This window comes from Ictalurus furcatus, chromosome 12, assembly GCF_023375685.1.
Source record: "Ictalurus furcatus strain D&B chromosome 12, Billie_1.0, whole genome shotgun sequence".
Lineage (NCBI taxonomy): Eukaryota > Metazoa > Chordata > Actinopteri > Siluriformes > Ictaluridae > Ictalurus > Ictalurus furcatus.
Window position 1 is genome coordinate 7,469,896 of NC_071266.1, and position 20,777 is coordinate 7,490,672.

Here is a 20,777-nt window from a genome sequence, read left to right on the forward strand (position 1 = left end):
GAAGCGTACTGTTATTTATAATAATAATAATAATAATAATAATAATAATAATAATAATAATTTACTATGACCAGAGAGGGGCACATTTACATTTTGAGACAAATTATATACATGTACATATAACAAATTATATAAATGTGCATATAACAAATTATATACATGTACATACAACTAATTATATACATGTACATACAACAAATTACATACATGTACATACAATACATACAACAAATTATATACATGTACATACAGTACATACAACAAATTATATACATGTACATACAATACATACAACAAATTATATACATGTACATACAGTACATATAACAAATTATATACATGTACATACAGTACATACAACAAATTATATACATGTACATATAACAAATTATATAAATGTGCATACAACAAATTATATATGTGTACATACAACAATTTCTATACATGTACATTTAACAAATTATATACATGCACATATAACAAATTAGCCAAATGTATCTAAAGATGCAAGCCATTTTACTAAAAATTAATTATCCACAGGACAAAAATTGCCTAAAATCTGTTATATGCCTAAAATTCCTAAAAGTAGTGTACTAATGAAATAAAGGTACTAATGAAATATTATTCATATACAAACAAAAGATATGAAAAAGAAAACAAGATATGTAACATATAACCATGAATTTCATACTAATGTTAACAGAAATAACAAAGTAAGTTAACATACTATATGTATTATTTGAAATTTGATTAAATGTCAGTGAAATACACTTGCAGTGATATGCCTTTTCTATCCATGATTAAAAATATGTTTTTCTAAATAGAAGGAATGAAAAAACTGGAATGTGGAGACTACTGATAAGACATTTTTGTTAAAAGCAATCACAATTTCCAATAAAAAAGAAAGAGAGAAGAAGAAAAAAAAAGACAGACTAACAACCATGCTAGCAAACAGGAAGCTAATGTGCAGGATAACAACCACAATTTATAAATCTGTATAAGCTTAATGTTAACTAATTGTGTGACTCATGAGGTGTTTTCTCATTTTAAGCCACATGACCTGCTTATTCCCTGTTTACAACCAAGAGACATGCCATATCACTATGACACTATGACTAGACACTAGAGGCCTAGAGAATAAATGAAGATCCCTATAGGCTTCCAAGTCTACCTGTTTCTTGGCTACGTAGTACCACTCTTTGCATTAGCTACAGTCAAGCTGTTAGTGTTTTTTTTCCAGTATTAAAATCAAACACAAAACAGGGACAGGGCCAAATCGCCAGTCAGGACACAGTTTAAGAGCGACAAGATGATATTGATTCATGGCAAACTTTGGATTTGTAAATAAAAGGGAAACAGGAGCTGCTCTTCTGGCGCTCGGAGGTCATTAGGCCTGCTTACGTGTTTGGACGCAGGTGGCACTGAGGCATGGGGAATTATTTTGAGTGATATCTTTTTATTTTTCACAGCAACAGGAGAGGATTGAGTGACTATTTTTTATTTTTATTTTTTGGAAATGTGTCAGTTAGATGCATCAGTCCTGTAGCATTATGGAGCACAAGAATACAAAGAGCTCGGTGTACTGTGTGGAGAATGGAAATGGAAAGGTTGCAAGTCCCGTCTCGCAAGTAAGTGCTTTATACCAATCTTAAGCTATATGCATACTAGGGGTAATGGTAGAAGAAGTTTTCAGATCCTTTACTTATGTAAAAGTACTAATACCACACTATGAAAATACTCCACTACAAGTAAAAGTCCTGCATTCAAAAACTTACTTAAGTAAAAGTATCTAAGTATTATAAGAAAAACGTAACCTTTCAGTTTATCACAAACCTTCAAAATCAGCACATTTGGAGATACGCAGTTTTCACTGGACAGGAAGTGTATGAAAAAATTGTAATCTGTAAAGTAACTAGTAACTAAAGCTGTCAGTGGAGTAAAAAGTACAATATTTGTTTCTGTGATATAGTGAAATAGAACTATAAAGTTGCATAAAATGGAAATACTCAAGCAAAGTACAAGTATCTCAAATTTGAATTTAAGTACAGTATTTGAGTAAATGTACTTAGTTACATTCCACCATTGACTATGGGTTAATATGTACAGTCAATGTTTAGCACAGACACCTGATTGATTAGTTGCAAAAATTACGCTGTGCAATATATTAATTTTTGATATTGCTGTAACACTTTATTTGAAGGGTACCAACATATGGGCTTCATAACACATTCATAACCATTACAGTAAGCTTTCATAAAACAATGTTAGATGTTTTATGAAAGGCTTATGTCAAAACTTATCAGGTGGCATTATAGGTTTTATGCAATATGTCATAATAACATATTCGTAAATATAATGTCACAATCTAACAATGTTTTATAAATGATTAATGTATGAAACCCATATGTAGGTACCCTTGAAATAAAGTGTTTCAGATAATTAATTCACATGAATAATCAAAAAATCTCAAAAACTCATGTGTCCTGTGGTTGTGCAGATCAGTCTGAGATGATCCATGTGTTTCCATGTGATCCATATGATGAATCATGATATTCATGTTATGCAGCTAACACTAATCAATTTGGTGAAAATGTCAAAATTGAGTCAAAATGTCAAAGGGTTGAAACTAGTAAAATAATGGTAATACAGTGCTGTCATCTTATATATGTCATTTTTATAAAGTATCGTAATCTGCAACTGTGGTTGTAAGTTTCACAAGAACAAATCTCTTATTACTCATGTTGTTATTAAATTGTTTATGTACTGATAGATAGATACACTGTCCACAGAGTATCTGATGTCTTTTGTACACTATTCTGACCTGCATCTTCCGAATGTTGAAAGTTGCATTCTGATTGGTTCTCCCCACTTCTCTTCACATCTTTTCAAAGGGCCTCATTTATCTTTTAGTAATGTTGTGTGTAAATGTTTTAGTAGGCCAAAACAATTGCAACCTTGTGGCAGTTTCATGATCCAGCCTTTCAATACATTCTTCTTTTGATAAAGGCATTCTTAAAGGCTATTTGAATTTATATATATATATATATATATATATATATATATATATATATATATATATATATATATATATACAGTATCTCACAAAAGTGAGTACACCCCTCACATTTTTGTAAATATCATGTGACAACACTGAAGAAATGACACTTTGCTACAATGTAAAGTAGTGAGTGTACAGCTTGTGTAACAGTGTAAATTTGCTCTCCCCTCAAAATAACACACAGCCATTAATGTCTAAACCGCTAGCAACAAAAGTGAGTACACCCCTAAGTGAAAATGTCCAAATTGGGCCCAAAGTGTCAATATTTTGTGTGGCCACCATTATTTTCCAGCACTGCCTTAACCCTCTTTGGCATGGAGTTCACCAGAGCTTCACAGGTTGCCACTGGAGTCCTCTTCCACATCTCCGTGACGACATCATGGAGCTGGTGGATGTTAGAGACCTTGTGCTCCTCCATCTTCCATTTGAGGATGCCCCACAGATGCTCAATAGTGTTTAGGTCTGGAGACATGCTTGGCCAGTCCATCACCTTCACCCTCATCTTCTTTAGCAAGGCAGTGGTCGTCTTGGAGGTGTGTTTGGGGTCATTATCATGCTGGAATTCTGCCCTGCGGCCCAGTCTCCGAAGGGTATGTCACAGTACATGTTGGCATTCATGGTTCCCTCAATGAACTGTAGCTCCCCAGTGCCGGCAGCACTCATGCAGCTCCAGACCATGACACTCCCACCACCATGCTTGACTGTAGGCAAGACACACTTGTCTTTGTACTCCTCACCTGGTTGCTGCCACACACGCTTAACACCATCTGAACCAAATAAGTTTATCTTGATCTCATCAGACCACAGGACATGGTTCCAGTAATCCATGTCCTTAGTCTGCTGGTCTTAAGCAATCTGTTTGTGGGCTTTCTTGTGCATCATCTTTAGAAGAGGCTTCCTTCTGGGACGACAGCCATGCAGACCAATTTGATGCAGTGTGCGGCGTATGGTCTGAGCACTGACAGGCTGACCCCCCACCCCTTCAACCTCTGCAGCAATGCTGGCAGCACTCATACATCTATTTCCCAAAGACAACCTCTGGATATGACGCTGAGCACGTGCACTCAACTTCTTTGGTCGACCATGACGAGGCCTCTTATGAGTTGAACCTGTCCTGTTAAACTGCTGTATGGTCTTGGCCACCGTTCTGCAGCTCAGTGTCAGGGTCTTGGCAATCTTCTTATAGCCTAGGCCATCTTTATGTAGAGCAACAACTCTTTTTTTTAGATCCTCAGAGAGTTCTTTGCCATGAGGTGCCATGTTGAACTTCCAGTGACCAGTATGAGGGAGTGTGAGAGCAATGACACCAAATTTAATGCACCTGCTCCCCATTCACACTAACAAGTCACATGACACCGGGGAGAGAAAATGTCTAATTGGGCCCAATTTGGACATTTTCACTTAGGGGTGTACTCACTTTTGTTGCCAGCGGTTTAGACATTAATGGCTGTGTGTTGAGTTATTTTGAGGGGACAGCAAATTTACACTGTTCCAAGCAGTAACAGTACAAGCTGTACAAGCTGTACACTCACTACTTTACATTGTAGCAAAGTGTCATTTCTTCAGTGTTGTCACATGAAAAGATATAATCAAATATTTACAAAAATGTGAGGGGTGTACTCACTTTTGTGAGATACTGTATATATATATATATATATATATATATATATATATATATATATATATATATATATATATATATATATATATTCAAATAACTTTTAAGAATGCCTTTGACAAAAGAAGTTTATATTTAAAATAAGCATAATATATAGTACAGTATATAATAGTATATAAGACATTTTGCTAAAAATTTTAATTTCTCCTAGGTATTGAGACTTTTGGGACACCCTGTATTTATAAATACTGTAAAACAAATTTTGTTGCCAAAGTGTACAAATACAACTTTTGACAGAATTTTTTTAGTATTGCAACATGTTAATGGACAGAGCCAAGTGGATGGAGGCAAATGTCCAAAACAGCAGTCTCAAAGAAAAAAAATTGTGTTGCATCTATGTGGTGTCAGACATAGCTGTTGACTTGAAGCTACGCAAAAGGCTGATAATCTTTTCTTTTGGTTTATATCACTTTATGAAAATCTCTGCCCAGATCTGTATTGTAATATGTTACTCACCTATTACAGGTAGGTTCTGATAATATCCTGATGCCAACGTTCACATATAAGGTGGTTTCACAGCGGACAATTGCCCTGATCGTCATCTTCATCCTTCTAATCCTGGCTGGAGGTTCAACCCTGGCCTGGTACTTTCTAGGTAAAAAAAAGAATAATGAGAATGGAATGGATGGAAAATAGCATTAAATTAAGTTATTATATCAATGAACTAATAAATGGAATCCAGCAGGTTTTACACACTAACATATTTTTAACAGTGAGTTTAATTAAATTAATTAATTTAGCTTTATAGAAGTTCACTCCTCTCCTTTCCTCTCCTCGCTGTCTCTGTTTAGAGTACAGAGTGTGGACGTTAGAGGAACGGGTGGAGCAGCAGTATATAGGCCAGATCTCTATCCTGAACAGGAATTTCTCCAGCGCACTTTCTTCACACACCAGTCGAGTGTTCCGGGAGGAGGCTCGTACTACGGAGGCCATGGTCAGAACCTATTTCTACTTTCATACTGTAGCAGAATCAAACCTGTTCCTGGAAATCTACATTACTACAGTATTCAGTTCCAACCTTTTTCCATGAGAACTGATCGAGATGACCCTGTATACTAAAAACAAGATAGATCTCCAGAAACAGGGTTGGTGACAGCTTTTGTAGCAACAATTCCAATTCAGTCCTAGACCTGATCAAACATTTTTTGATCAATTGCCTTTGGGTCTGCAAGTATACGGATGTGTTTCTAAACGGAAGTTTAGGGTTACCAGGTATCTGACGTAGTTCATTAACTCTCCACTAGATTGCAACAGATTGCAACATCCAACATTCTGAAGACTGTGGCCAGAAAATGTACAAAAGTTATCGGATGCTCCATATCCCATTGGTGGAGTGTCTAAGGCTAGGATTGGTTTGAAATTGGAATTCCAGGGACCTTCCCAATTAAGTAAGGGATAAAACATAGCAGGTCATGCTCTTATATGAAAATAATCTAATATGAGGTGGTGTGATGTGGGTTGACGTTGATTATTTTCCCAATAAAATGTCTTGAAGTGGTTTATTTCCCTTACACCACAGCAATTTGGTGATTTGAAATGTATTAATAACAAGCAAAACATCACTTGTTTTATCCATTTATAGTTACATTTAATGTTGTGGAACCAATAAGCTAGTTCTTCTAGAGACTGGCAATGCCTTCCAACAATGTTAAATAAACCAAAACAAGTCCATCAAACAAATCCCTATAAATGAGCTGTTACTATAGAAACAATAAACATATTAGAATGTGTGCATTCATATAAACCTGTGATTTGCCTTGTTATTCCCACGCAGTAGTCCAATATGTCACTGCTATAAATGGCATGGTGATGTATATCATTCATTCTTGCAGCTAGGGAAGCTTGTGAAGTCCTCTGATGTGTCTCGCTATTTCAAATCCACCACCGTGTTTGGTTTTAGGTAAGAATGGCTTACACATTTCCTACATTTTCAACACATGATCATTGGCGAACACATCTTCACCACTGGCGAATGCTGTTTCCACAGCGAGGGAAGTGTAGTGGCGCACTTCTGGCTCATCTTATCCCTCCCTGAGAGTCATTCTGGCAAGGTCACCATGCAGAAGGTCAACGAGAGCTTACTGGGAACCTTGCAGAGCTTTAGAGAGACAGGTGTGAAAGATACGGTTAGCTTGGAGGGATACCTGCTTCTTCTGTCCTCATTCTCCATATCAGGTAACAACATAAAAATGCTGTAGCTCCGTCGCAGTAACCTAAAGTTAGACTTTTACTGCAACTCACAGGTCAAAGCCTGTCTTTTTTTAAGTTGTATTATGTTCATTTTCATTTGTTTTGCTTTTTGCAGAAACCCAGCCCAAAGTTATAGATTTTTTGCAAGCCTCATTTGGTACGACATTTTCAGTTCTGTTTTCTGCCATTCTGTTTCATGCATGTCTGATCTAATATGAACAAAGAGCAGTGCCTCAACATCTATACAATCTGTGTTTTTTTTCCTACTTAAGCCTGCATGGGGGTTTATGTGTACCTGCCTGTAATGCTGCTATAGTGTTAGTTTCCATGAGCAATTCTTTCATCTGTCTATATCCTCTCCAGCTTCCATCCTTGTTCTGTATATGTCTCCACTCCTCTTAGCGTCTGTAATTATTAACCAGTCCAGCTGTCTGTTCAAATTCAATTCAAATTGATTTGATTCAATCTTATTCAGTTCAATTCAGCAAGATACAATGGTATGGAATGGATAAAAGATATACTTGGACATTTTACAGTCTGTCTCCTCTGTGTCTCAGATTGTTATCGGTACCAGTCGGTGTCCTACAGCATTCCTGTTGTTCTAAAAGGGCCAAACACCCAGCGCTCATCATGTCTATGGCACCTGAAATCCCCTGAGGGCTCCCAGTTGGAGCTGAGGGTGGAGTGGCTATTACCTGAGTGCCGAGACCGGCTGGCCATCTATGACTCGCTCGCCCCTGCTGACTCCACACTCATCACCTCGTGAGTCTTTCATCCATTTCTGAAAGGTTCTGTATTAAAAAAAACCCCAACAACACAAATATACAAATTAAATGGGAACTATATAATCATCTGAATCACTTCTAAGGTATAGATATGCTTTACAATTTTGAGCCATACTTCTTGGTGCTTGAGTGGAGTGATATCAAAATAAGCAATTAAATTATTATAGCTTCAAGATGGTCATTACTGCTCATTTTAACTCTGCTCTTTTATCCAGTGCTATAGCTAACAGTGTGTCATATTGGTGATTCCACAATTGTTGTGCCATTTAGCCCTTGTAACTATTTTTTTAATTCATTTTTCAACATGGAATCTATGAAAACATTCATATAACCATTCAAAAAACATCAACATCTACGTTTTATATGGTTTTGCTGCAGTTTTTGCTGTTAAATGGGTAGCAGGGTTGAGTAGTTATTATAGTAGCATAGCAGTAGTTATTAGTAGCATAGAATTAGCTAATACACAAAATGTACTTAACTGGTGTCTATGCTAATGGATAGGACATATACACGCCTAAAATATTGTTTTTTAATTAATAATTTACTTTCAATCTGGGTAAGTGAACTCATCAGTCAATATCACAATATCATTGAAAATAAAGGAAAAAGAATGAAGAACTTCTTCTTCTCATGTTCTACAGACATTTTGGATGATGCAACTTCCTGTTAAATATGTGACTTGTCGAATGTTCAGGGTTGAGCGAATGTTGTTGGAATAAAATGTACATGTTTTACAACCTGTAATGGACGACTCAACAGGAATGATCAGGATGTTTCAAGCATGAGATGTTTAATGGATTCACACATTAATGCAAAAATGATAAGATGAAACCTTCATATAGTCCATCAGCAGCACACGAATGGCTCATCAATTGTGCAATCCCCCTTATAGTGTCAGAAACCAAATTAGCAAGTCTGATAGAGTTTATTTAATGGCTCAGTGTGGTTTGAGGCACAGTAATTAGAGACATAAACTAATATAGACGAATCTATTCGACTAATCTATCTAATCTAATACGTAGACTAATCTATTCATTTGTGATTAAGTTAACATTGTGTTAATACTACAGACAAAACAATTATTTTCTTATTTGAAAAAAAAAATATCCTTCATTCTATTCTTCCTTTCCCGTTCTTTTCCTTTTCCTTCCTTCAATTCTCCCACGATTCTCCTCTCTCCACCTCTTCTCTCTCAGTCTGTATGGCTGTAGCAGGCATGAGCAGGTGGTGCAGGTTTTATCCTCTGCTGACTGGATGACAGTGGTGTGGAAACAGGGCCAGTACAACTATAAAGACCCGTTCTCTCTCTCTGCGCAGGCCTGGCCCAACAAGAGTACGTCATTTACATACGTTTATGTAAACTGAGAAAACGTCATTTCATTGTTCAGATACTGAATAGACCATCTTTGGATGGATCTGTATATAATTTTATACTTAAGATTACTGACTGAAATGCACTGAACAACAGTTTACATATTCTGTGGTAGTGATGATGTCTTCCTCTTGTAGACTGCTCCTACAGCATCAACTTGGAGAGAAAGGAAGGTGTTCAGGGGAGCTTAACGACCCCGTTCTACCCCAGCTACTATCCACCTAATACCAACTGTACCTGGCAGTTCACTGTGAGTCATATAGAGATGTATTAGCCTAGTTGTCAGGACCCTTGGATGGATAGATGAATGACTGAATGGACATTGGAAACTGGAAATTAATGTGAAATACAGTCACAGGTGTGATGAATGTGAACAGTTTGGATTATTTAATACTATCAGTCTTTTTTCAGCCACAAAATGCTTTTAAAATAAACTCAGCATGATCCCATTATGTATTGTGGACTTGGAGTACTTAAAGAAATTAGAAATCACAAGTCTATTTGCCTTTCCTTGTGTGTGGGTAATACTTTGCCCCACATCATTCTTATTACTGAGATCTCGGGATATAATACATTGCTTAATTTCATTGTCGCTAATATCTAACATCATAGCCAGCCATCACTGGTGATTGATTAATAAAACAGATAGATGGATTAGTTCCTTTAATATCAAGCTGTCATTTTTAATTTTAATGGATTCTTTTTTGCTGGGGTGTAGTTGCCGTCATCAGAGTATGGACTGACCCTGGAGTTTGAGGGCTACGAGCTGGGTCGAGCCAGTTATAACCAGAACTGCACACAAGGCCAGTGGCTCATTCAGAACCGCAGGTGAGCTTTAAGCTTTAATATTTCAGGAATGTGCAAAAAAAAGAAGTACAAAAAATACACTTCCTGCAGTACATCAAATTCATCATTGGTATATCTCATTTTGTATGTTCTAACTCACAACTGGTCAATGTGAATGTTAATTTCAAGAACCTGAAAGGTGCTTTTAAATAATCACTTATTCAATTCTTGAATAATTATAGCAATAAATTATAGCAATTATAGCAATAAATATACATCATTTCTTCCATTAAAATCTGCCATAATTTCTTTGCTGCCATAATTTAGATAAATAAGGGCCAGTGTTCCCAGTTAGAAAAAATACTATGTAAATGTGAGTACCATTCTTACAACTACAAAGGGTGCAGCAACGTTGTAGAGTCATTTATAAACATTACGCAAAAATGCCGTCAGATTTCTTAGGAAACTTAACAGTTTGAACATTCTAAAAACCAAACCAAACTAAAAAAAAATATCCCGAGAACCAGAAAAATCCTAATGTTAAATTGTTAGCTGGGTATTAGCTCTGAATGAGTGAAAGAATTATGCACTTTCAGGAAAGTTAATCTGTGGCAAACACTAGAAAATTACAACACTAGAAATTTAAGCTGAAATGTGAACAGTAAAATGGTTATGTGTATAGAATATAATGCAGCAGAATCAAGGTGGACATTTTTCTAATTCTGTCCTATACTTGCTGTCTGTCATTTACTAACATGGAAGCAAGCAACATGTGACTAATGAATGAGCAGCTAGAACAGGAAACAATGACCATATAAGGAAAGGACACGTTGCATAGAGTGCAGTGTGTCAACTGGGATAAAATCAGTGGTGACACTTACCTGATTCTGTCCATTTTGATGTATCATAATTTGTGTGCTAGCAGTCATTTCCTTATGATCGTTATTTCGTGTCATCGGTTGCTTGTTTCCCTTGCCTTGCTTGTCTGTTTATCTCAGTTCATCTTTTGCCCTTGCTGTGTGTCTGAATTCTAATGCTCTTTATTCCTGTTTTTCACTTTTGCCTACTGTACTAAATCTTTTCTGATTTAGAAATACACTGAAATTTGGTCATGGTCATAAATTACTGGTGTGTACAGAATGTGTGGTACAAGGGCTCTGCAGCCATATTCTGAGCGGCTCTATCTTCACTCCTCCACCACCACCGTTTCCATGACATCAGAGGTGTCACTCACAGGGCCCGGTCTCCAAGTCCGCTACAGCACATTCAACCAATCAGATCGTTAGTTCTCTTTTCAATCATACACACATATTTGGACCCTAGAAATAGAGATGTGGTGTTGTGGATATATATGTGTGTGATGGTACTGTTGGTGTGTGTGTGTGTGTGTGTGTGTGTGTGTGTTCAGCCTGTCCTGGTCAGTTCTTGTGCAGTGTCAATGGCCTGTGTGTGTCAGCATGTGACGGGATCTCAGACTGTCCTAATGGTCTGGATGAGAGAAACTGTGGTAAGAGATCAATGACTGCGGTAACTGGTTTTATTACAAAGTTCCCTATGGCAAGGAATCAGTTTGTGTATGTACTTTAGCCATGGTGATGTGTCTATGAAGTTACACTTAGGGAAACTTTTTAAATTAGAATGAGGTTTTTCAAAATATTTTGAAAAAAAAAATCCAAACAAACACGCAGAATAGCTAACGACTAAATTTCGGCCACAGTTTTTTTAAGGATATTAAAAAAACAGCACAAAAGCGAGAATCAGGGTCATAATAAATAGTTTCAAATTCTGGGGCTACCAAGCACCAATTTGAGATATTCTCTTCCTGAGAGCATATCTCAAAATGCAATGCCTGAAGTTAAAATTGTTAGATGAGATCGAAATAAATGTTTTGCCATAAACAGCATCAACATTTTGATGAAAAAAATGGGCTTTTATACATGGAAAATCCCCCATTTTTCAATACTGCCAAATAAATCAGTTGTACAAGTGCTAATAATAATAATAATAATAATAATAATAATAATAATAATAATAATAATAAAACAGTTTTGCAGAAAGAACAGGAGAACTATATCTTGATACATTTTAAGTTCAAAATATTGTTGCTCATTTTCATGAAGTAATATGATGTATACCTTTGGGTCACAGTCTGTATTGCCCAATACCGCTGTCTCAGGGACAGTCAGTGTATAGACTACTACAAGCTTTGTGACCAGCATCAGGACTGCACTGATGGGAGCGATGAACAGAACTGCACAGTAGGTACGATGAACAAATACACATTATGGCTATATCAAGTGAAATTATTTAAATGAAAAACATAATTTGCAATACATAAAGAGGAAACCTTGCTGATGAATATTTGACCTTGCTATGTGCTCGTGTGTATGCGTAGGAGTTCCCTGTACTGACAGGACCTACATGTGCGCTGATGGCACTTGTTTGAAGAAGCAGAACCCTGCTTGTGATTTTATCACCGACTGTCCTGATGCTTCGGATGAGAAAAATTGCGGTGAGACTCCTTTTTAATTAAAATAAATAAACAAATAAATAAATTATAGTCTGTATACGGTAATCAATTGCTTAAAATGTTTGTAGTGCCCAATAAACTACACCTATGTCTACACCTTTCCATTCATTCCACTGAAGAATGCCAGATGAATATGAATATGCACAAATGTATCATTTATAAATGCTTCCACGTCTTCCGGCTTTTCCAAATAGTTTTCACCAGACTGTAAACATAAACTTGACCCATTTCAATCGAGTCACTTTGATTCAGTTACTATAATCTACAACATTCCTACAGATTGTGGCCTGCGCCAGTTCAGTACGCGAGTGGTGGGCGGAGTCAATGCGATGGAGGGGGAGTGGCCATGGCAGGCCAGCCTGCAGATCAGTGGACAGCATATCTGTGGTGGAGCATTAATCTCCGCCCAGTGGGTGGTGTCTGCAGCACACTGCTTCAACGATGATCGGTGAGTAAAACATGGTGTGTGATAAACACTAATGCTAAAATATTGGCATAAATAATTGTGAAAGAGAAAACAGAATCAACTAGGATCAACACATTAAAATGTACTGTTGCCTTCTTCCTCCTTCTGTCTCTCTTTCTTTTCATTTCTCTCTCAGACTGTACTTGCCTTCCATATGGACAGTGTATCTAGGTAAGCTGCATCTGCGGACCTCTGCTCAGTCTGAGGAAGCTCTGCGTGTGACCCACATCCACCTGCACCAGTACTATGACGACGAGATCCACGACTATGATCTGGCACTGCTTAGGCTTGAGAGACCCGTCTCAGCTAGCACACTGGCACTGCCCGCCTGCCTGCCCAAGCCCACACACCAGCTGGAGCCTGGTCTGCTATGCTGGGTCACAGGCTGGGGGGCACTCAGAGAAGGAGGTGATGACATGCATACACACACTGACATGAAGAGAAACTGGTGGAACAAATGAATCATTAAGTTTAGCACTCTGACAACAGATATAGAGTTAAGGGAAGTTAATTAGTTTGGTAACCTCCATTTTTATAGTGTAAAAGGAACTCCAAGATTCATTTGAATCTGAGATACATTTCATTTGAGTTTCATTTGAATGTAAGAGTCATTTGACCTGAGATTCATTTCATCTGAGATTCATTTGATATGAGTTTCATTTGAATGTGAGAGTCGTTTCATGTGAGATTCATTTGACCTGAGATTCATTTCAATCTGAGAATCATTTCATCTGAGATTCATTTGACCTGAGATTCACTTAACCTGAGATTCATTTCATCTGAGATTCATTTCATCTGAGATTCATTTGACCTGAGCTTCATTTGACCTGAGATTCATTTCATCTGAGATTCATTTCATCTGAGATTCATTTGACCTAGATTCATTTCATCTGAGATTCATTTCATCTGAGATTCATTTGATATGAGTTTCATTTGAATGTGAGAGTCATTTCATGTGAGATTCATTTGACCTGAGATTCATTTCAATCTGAGATTCATTTCATCTGAGATTCATTTGACCTGAGATTCATTTGACCTGAGATTCATTTGACCTGGGATTCATTTCATCTGAGATTCATTTCACCTGAGATTCATTTGACCTGAGATTCATTTAATCTGAGATTCATTTCATCTGAGATTCATTTCACCTGAGATTCATTTCACCTGAGATTCATTTGACCTGGGATTCATTTCATCTGAGATTCATTTGACCTGAGATTCATTTGACCTGAGATTCATTTAATCTGAGATTCATTTGACCTAAGATTAATTTCATCTGACGTTCATTTCATCTGAGATTCATTTGTTACCACTTTTTAATGCAACAATATTTTAAATTTGTGTAATATGTGTAATTTTTTATGAACAAAAAAAAGGAAAAAAAGAAAAGAAAAACTACAGTATGAAAAAGATTAATTTGTTTTTATTTTATAATGATGTCTTCTACTTTTATAACCATTCAATGTTATTAATGTTAAATATTACTGTGGACTTTTATACTAATTGAGAATTTTGTGGGGTTTTTTTCCTTTATAGGTTCTTTATATATTTTTTATTTTATATCATTTACACTTAAAAAAAATATGTAATTTATTTTATACTTATTATTCATTAATGAGTTATTAATATATATTCCGCCAGGTGCCGTAAGCAACACCCTGCAGAAGGTTGATGTCCGGTTGGTCAGTGAGGAGGCTTGCGTCCGTTCCTACGGATACATTATCACTCCCAGAATGCTGTGTGCTGGTTATCGGCGTGGGGGAAAAGACGCATGTCAGGTAGGACGACTGCTGAGACTCATGTAGAGTTATCACCAACGAGCAGTTTCTCTTTATCTCTCATCCTCTATCGTCTCCTTTTACTGTCACTCATTCAAGTTTATCCTCCACTTGCATTAGTTTTCAGTTTATTGACTGTTAAACATTTCCAAATCCAAGTATTCCAAGTATTATTGATAGTTATTTTGGGGGAAATAATACACATGTATGATGAGCTTTATGTTTATATTTTCCCCCTCTCTGTCCATCTCTCTCCTCAGGGGGACTCTGGGGGGCCGCTGGTTTGTCAGGAGCAGTCCGGTCGCTGGTTTTTGGCCGGAGTCGTGAGTTGGGGCCGTGGCTGTGGCCGACCTGATTATTATGGCGTTTATACGCGTATCACCAAACTCTCTCCCTGGATCAAACAACTCATCACATCCTGACAAACAGGACACACTGATCCTATTCTCAGCCAGGAGCTGCTGTCAGCTATTCTTTAAACCTATTTAAACATAGGTTTAAGTTCAGATAAGGTATTCGCATGAACTCTAGAAGAGTTGATGGACTGCTATGGATAATGAAATCTAATTTTAATATTAGGGTTCATTATTTTTTTTATTACCACACTGAAAAAAGTGAAAATATCCTGAATATTTCTAGAAAGAAGCAAAAACATCTGGCAATAATAATGATTTTAGATAAATTAGATAAATATTAGATACATTTGCTCATATTCAAGATATTTTCCCTTGCTATGATGTTTTTTGCAGTGTAGATCAGATCTAAAGTGTGTGTCATAGATTGTTATCAAAAAAAGAAAGAAACACTCTAAAATGGGAACAATAGAGGAGTATTTTGAGCTTTGGACAACTCATTGTCATTGGACTCACTGGTGGAAATGTGGAAGGCTGGCAATTCTGGTTAAGAGGAACTTTTATTATGGTTTCGGTTTTGTTCACAATATAACAAAACCACATACATAGTCAGAAAGAAAATGTCTAACTGTTGCACAGAACTTTCATTTTTTAAGTGACTGTCCATCATGTTTGCTGATAAGTGTATATTAATGATATACAACAATCAGCCATAACATTAAAACCACCTGCCTAATATTGTGTAGGTCCCACTTGTGCCACCAAAACAGCTCTGACCCGACGAGGCATGGACTCCACAAGAAGGTGTGCATTTGGAGGCCAAGTCAACACCTTGAACGCTTTGTCATGTTCGTCAAATCATTCCTGAACTATTTTTTGCAGTGTGGCGGGATGCATTATCCTGCTGAAAGAGGCCACTGCCATTAGGGAATACAGTTGCCATGAAGGGGTGTACATGGTCCGCAACAATGTTTAGGTAGGTGGTACTTGTCAAAGTAACATCCACATGAATGCCAGGACCCATAGTTTGCCCAGAGCATCACACTGCCTCCACACTTGCCCATTTTTCCTGTTTCCAACACATCAACTTCAAGAACTGTCTGTTCACTTGCTGCCTAATATATCCCACCCCATGACAGGTTCCACTGCAACGAGATAATCAATTCACTTCACTTGTCAGTGGTTGTACTGTTATGGCTAATCGGGGTATTTTGGCATGGGCATTTGGCATGAGTATCATTCATCATAGGTTAACAATTTGTAGACCTGTATAACACTAAATATGTGTGTGTGTGTGTGTGTATATATATATATATATATATATATATATATATATATATATATATATATATATATATATGTATATATATATTAAATTCAAAACAATTTAAACAAAAAACAAACAGCAAAAACAAGCTTGTTCTCAGTTTGCAGAATAAAAAAGATGCATGTCAGGTCTAACGAACATGAAGAACAAATCAGAAAATATAGTCTTTTTCAGAATAGTTACATTTACAGCAGATACCTTTATCCAGAGCAACTTACATTTATCTCATTTATACAACTGAGCAATTGAGGGTTAAGGGATTTGCCCAAGAGCCCAACGGTGGTAGCTTGGCAGTGCTGGGGCTTGAACTCCTCACCTTCTGATCAATAACCCAGAGCCTTTAACCACTGAGCCACCACTCAGACTTTTTAGAAATATTAGATGGATAACTGTTATATCCCATCTTTCCACCTTTGATTTGAAATGACCAATTTTGAGGTTTTTAAGAAACAGATGGAGCTAAAAATGCTTTTGGAAAAAGCTAAGTTAATATTTGTCATGTGATTGGCGGTTAAATCCATTTGACTTTTATATGTGCAAATGTGCTCGACAAAAAGGACGTCTAAAGTTGCAATGACATTTTGGTGTTGTTTTTGTAGATATGATTTCACCTTTATTTACTTTTCATAGCTTATCTTTTAATTCAGTTCTGCATCACCTCTCACTGTGCGTTGCTGAGAGGCGTTTTAATCGCTTTTATGACTCACTGAATGGAACATTTGGAGTCTGGCCTGAGTGAAGCATTGTTTTGTTCCCATAATCATCAGCCACTAAAGTCTGTAAAATTACTGAAATCATATTTTCTTCTTGTTGCATTTTATATCTGTGTATTTACTTAACTATGTGCTGTGAGATGCCTGGAATAATGCAGATCTCACCTTTTATTTATTATCCACTCAGATTCTGTAGGATATTCCAACAGGTTTTTCATATATATATATATATATATATATATATATATATATATATATATATATATATATATTTGCATTGTTTTCCTAATAAAGTCATACATTGTTTTTCAGTGTTTTTCCTTCACATTTCTTCACATCTTGTCTACCAGCATGCTATAAGAAATTCTTTGTGGAGCCACAGTGCCTGTCCATACAGTACATGTCAGCTTGGCTATAACTAGCTCTGGACAGTTCTTTCAGGTTTTTTTTTAAAATACCTCCCACACAAATATAGAAATAGTGATGTGCCTGTACCCTACTATACAGAAATACATGTATTCCAAGACCAAGTCAGCAGTGATGGTTGGTCCCATATAATTAATGAACCTAAGAAATACATACACTATATGGGCAAAAGTATGTGGACACCTGACCATATGTGGTTCTTTCCCCAAACTGTTGCCACAAAATTGAAGTACACAGTTGTATAGAATGTCTTGGTACGCTGTAGCATTACAATTTCCCTCCACTGGAACTAAAAGGCCTAAACCTGTTCCAGCATGACAGTTGAAGAACTCGAGTGACCTGACCTCAACCCCATGGAACACCTTATGGATGAACTGGAATGTCAACATCCCCCCAGACCTTCTCACCAAACATCTAGTGCCTGACCTCACTAATCTTCTTGTGGTTGAATGGGCAAATCCCAACAGCCATGCTCCAAAATCTAATGGAAATCCTTCCCAGAAGAGTGGAAGTTATAATAACAGCAAAGGGGGAATAAATCTGGCATGAGATGTTCAACAAGCACATACTGCATGGGTGTGATGGTCAGGTCTCCATAAACATTTTGACCCTATAATGTACATATATGTTTATGAGGGAAATAGACACTTTATAAAATGCAAACTACTTGTAACTTTGCTAGACAAATTAGTTTGCAGTAATGTTAGCCAATCATTTTATTATTAGATACAACACAGCTACATTTTTAATGCATGCTTTTTCAGTCATGACAAGCACATGCACAAATATAAAGAAAGAGTGATAAACATAAACCAAAATATTTAACTCAATACAATAGAGGGTATGCATGTGACGTCATGGTATCCGGAACTCGCCACGGTCACGCTCACTCAGTGGCAAAAAGACTGAGCGGCGGCATTAGTGTACAGCGTGAATTCCACGAAAACAGAAAAAACATCTAAAATGGGGAAAAAGCTGTTGTGAGATCGATCGACTGTTCTAACAGATTCAACAAGAATTCTGTTATCTTCTTACAGACTGCCAAAAACCATTCAGTCCTTTTTCACTAAGTCGAGCAGTGTAAGTGTAAGCTCTTTTGGCATGTGGTATTCATGTTGTACAATGATGAATAAATTGCTACATATTTCTTTTTAAAACACTGTCTATTTCCACTGATGAATAACGGGGGCTCATTCCTTCTCTGACTGTGTTTTACCTTCACAAATATATAACCTTAGTAAGTGGGAGCAGTGTTGGCTACAAACTAACTAGGACTAGCTAGCTTACATTTTACCAGATCAATGTATTTAATAAAATAAAAATATTTGTGTATATACCTGTCCACATACAACCAGAATGTTTACTGTTGTTCTTGTCACTTTATTTCTCCAACAAATCCCGCCTTGAAGTAGGACCAAGCATCAAGGCTTTTGTAGGCCTTCAGGCTTTGCTTAGTGTATTTCTCCAGCTTTGAAATCAGGTGCATATAAATGTCGGGAAAACCGATTTCTGGCCACATGCTAATGTCCATGGACCACAGGTTCTTGGGCAAACTGTAAGAGTCTCGGCTGAGTCCAACTGCCTTTGATATAAGCCGATAATCGTTAGTTATACTAGCGTTTGAGCAGCTTTCCCTATTAAAACCAGCCATTTTGCTGGATGTTTTGCCAATCAGTCTGGCCGAGGGGGCGTGATCTGGCGGGAAAGTGACGTCCATGCATACGTCTATTAAACCTAACGTGAGCCAGAGCAGTTTATGAAAAAAAGAAACTAGAATACAGGAACTGGTGTAGTACACATTCGTCACTGTGGTATATCTTAACCGTTAAACTTTTTCATCCTGCTTACAGCCCTGAATGTCAGTAATAAGGAAGACTGGCATTGTTTGGGGTTTTCTACCATTTCTGCATTAATTTGGAAACTTTACATGGTCTGCATACATTCCTTGTCCATGTGTAATCCTGAAAGACAGGCAGATATTTATGGTCATTTATGGTTTTGGTTAGACAGAAAAGGAAGTGTTGGATTTAATGACAAAATACAAACTGGAAACCCTGAGCAACTTTTTTTATCTTGAAAAAAAATGAAGCCACTTGTTTAGGCAGCAGTTTATATTTACAGGAATATATTAGGTGTGAATAAGAGCTGAAGAACACTCATTTATTGCATTAAGACTAGAATTTTTTTTTGCGCTATATGTTCTGGAGCAGATTTCTAGGAGAGGGTTATATGTGTATATGTGTGTGTGTGTGTGTGTGTGAGTGTGTGACACCGCTGAGAGCAGATCAATAGCACAGCAGCCCGACTGACTGTCGCTGGTGGACAAACAAACCCACACACACACACAAAAAAACATGCTTACCTACTTCATCTAGTCCATTCTTTTTAGTGTGTGCGTTCAGAGATATCAGACAGAGACAGATATTCATTAAAGCAATTTGCTTAGTTTGAAGTGATCATTGTACTTCAAGATGATTTTTTAAAAGTAGAACCAGTGTTTTATTCTTCTTATACCACAGCAATTTCCCAACACCAATCATTTTTATGTATTAAAGAATGATATATATATATTTTTTAATCATTTGTATGCATCTACATTTAATGCTGTGCAAGGTCATTGTATAGTGACCTCACTAATGACTGTTAAAATGATTCCTACTTCAACATGGCTTCCATTTTAAGGTGAGCATTCCACCTTTAAAGTCCACTATACTTGGGGTTTAATTATTTGCTTTGGATCATACTGACACTTTTACAGCTAAATACCACTCACTTCCTGTATGGGAGTATACAAAAAGATTTAAACAGTTTCTACATACACACAGTGAAAGTCTCTACAGTGAACAATCTCTACATACACACTGTGAAAGTGGTGAGAGGAAATGTAAGTGAGTTTTGTTTTTTTCTGGAACAGGAACTGAAATAGAGCCACATATAGGGATCTGTTATTCTACAAATCCAGCTCCCTACCGCCATTCTGTGGCAAAAGTGCTAAAATACAGGAGAACTGTGTGAAATTTATCTGTGTGAAACTTCATCAAAATCATTGGATGGTTCAGAGTTCTAGCCACTTTCTATGGGTAATACTTAAAGTCCAAAACTTTAATTACATGAAGGCATGAACAATGTCTTTGCATATGTTTGAAATTAAAATGGAATGTACACCAGCTGCTAACATTGCTTACAGCTGATTTAATATAGAGCTTTTAGAAACTAGCCTTCTGAACACACATGCAATACATGCATGTCAAAAGAATCCCATACATACATTTTAATGCACTGTCTACTTGGGTGACATGCAAACTGCATACTCCC

At 36.9% G+C, this 20,777-nt stretch overlaps 1 protein-coding gene across 1 annotated transcript; it reads left to right on the forward strand.

The window, feature by feature from the left end:
- The first annotated feature begins 743 nt into the window (after positions 1 to 743).
- On the forward strand, positions 744 to 16,334 carry LOC128616170 (transmembrane protease serine 6). The gene is made up of 18 exons (XM_053638710.1): positions 744 to 1,628; positions 5,202 to 5,331; positions 5,528 to 5,670; positions 6,569 to 6,636; positions 6,724 to 6,911; positions 7,042 to 7,083; positions 7,484 to 7,688; positions 8,908 to 9,044; positions 9,221 to 9,333; positions 9,802 to 9,911; positions 11,008 to 11,150; positions 11,278 to 11,376; positions 12,018 to 12,131; positions 12,265 to 12,381; positions 12,679 to 12,847; positions 13,002 to 13,273; positions 14,507 to 14,643; positions 14,904 to 16,334. Exons 1-18 carry the CDS (start codon positions 1,530 to 1,532, stop codon positions 15,063 to 15,065), a joined length of 2,448 nt encoding a protein of 815 aa, XP_053494685.1. The 5' UTR covers positions 744 to 1,529; the 3' UTR covers positions 15,066 to 16,334.
- The last annotated feature ends 4,443 nt before the right edge of the window (positions 16,335 to 20,777 follow it).

What these genes read in the sequence shown, in the direction of transcription:
- LOC128616170 (XM_053638710.1), top strand. Translation starts at nt 1,530, where the DNA reads ATGCATCAGTCCTGTAGCATTATGGAGCACAAGAATACAAAGAGCTCG. An exon ending in GCAGGCCTGGCCCAACAAGA is followed by an intron (nt 9,045 to 9,220) that starts GTACGTCATTTA and finishes TTCCTCTTGTAG; the next exon opens with ACTGCTCCTACAGCATCAAC. An exon ending in TGGCTCATTCAGAACCGCAG is followed by an intron (nt 9,912 to 11,007) that starts GTGAGCTTTAAG and finishes TGGTGTGTACAG; the next exon opens with AATGTGTGGTACAAGGGCTC.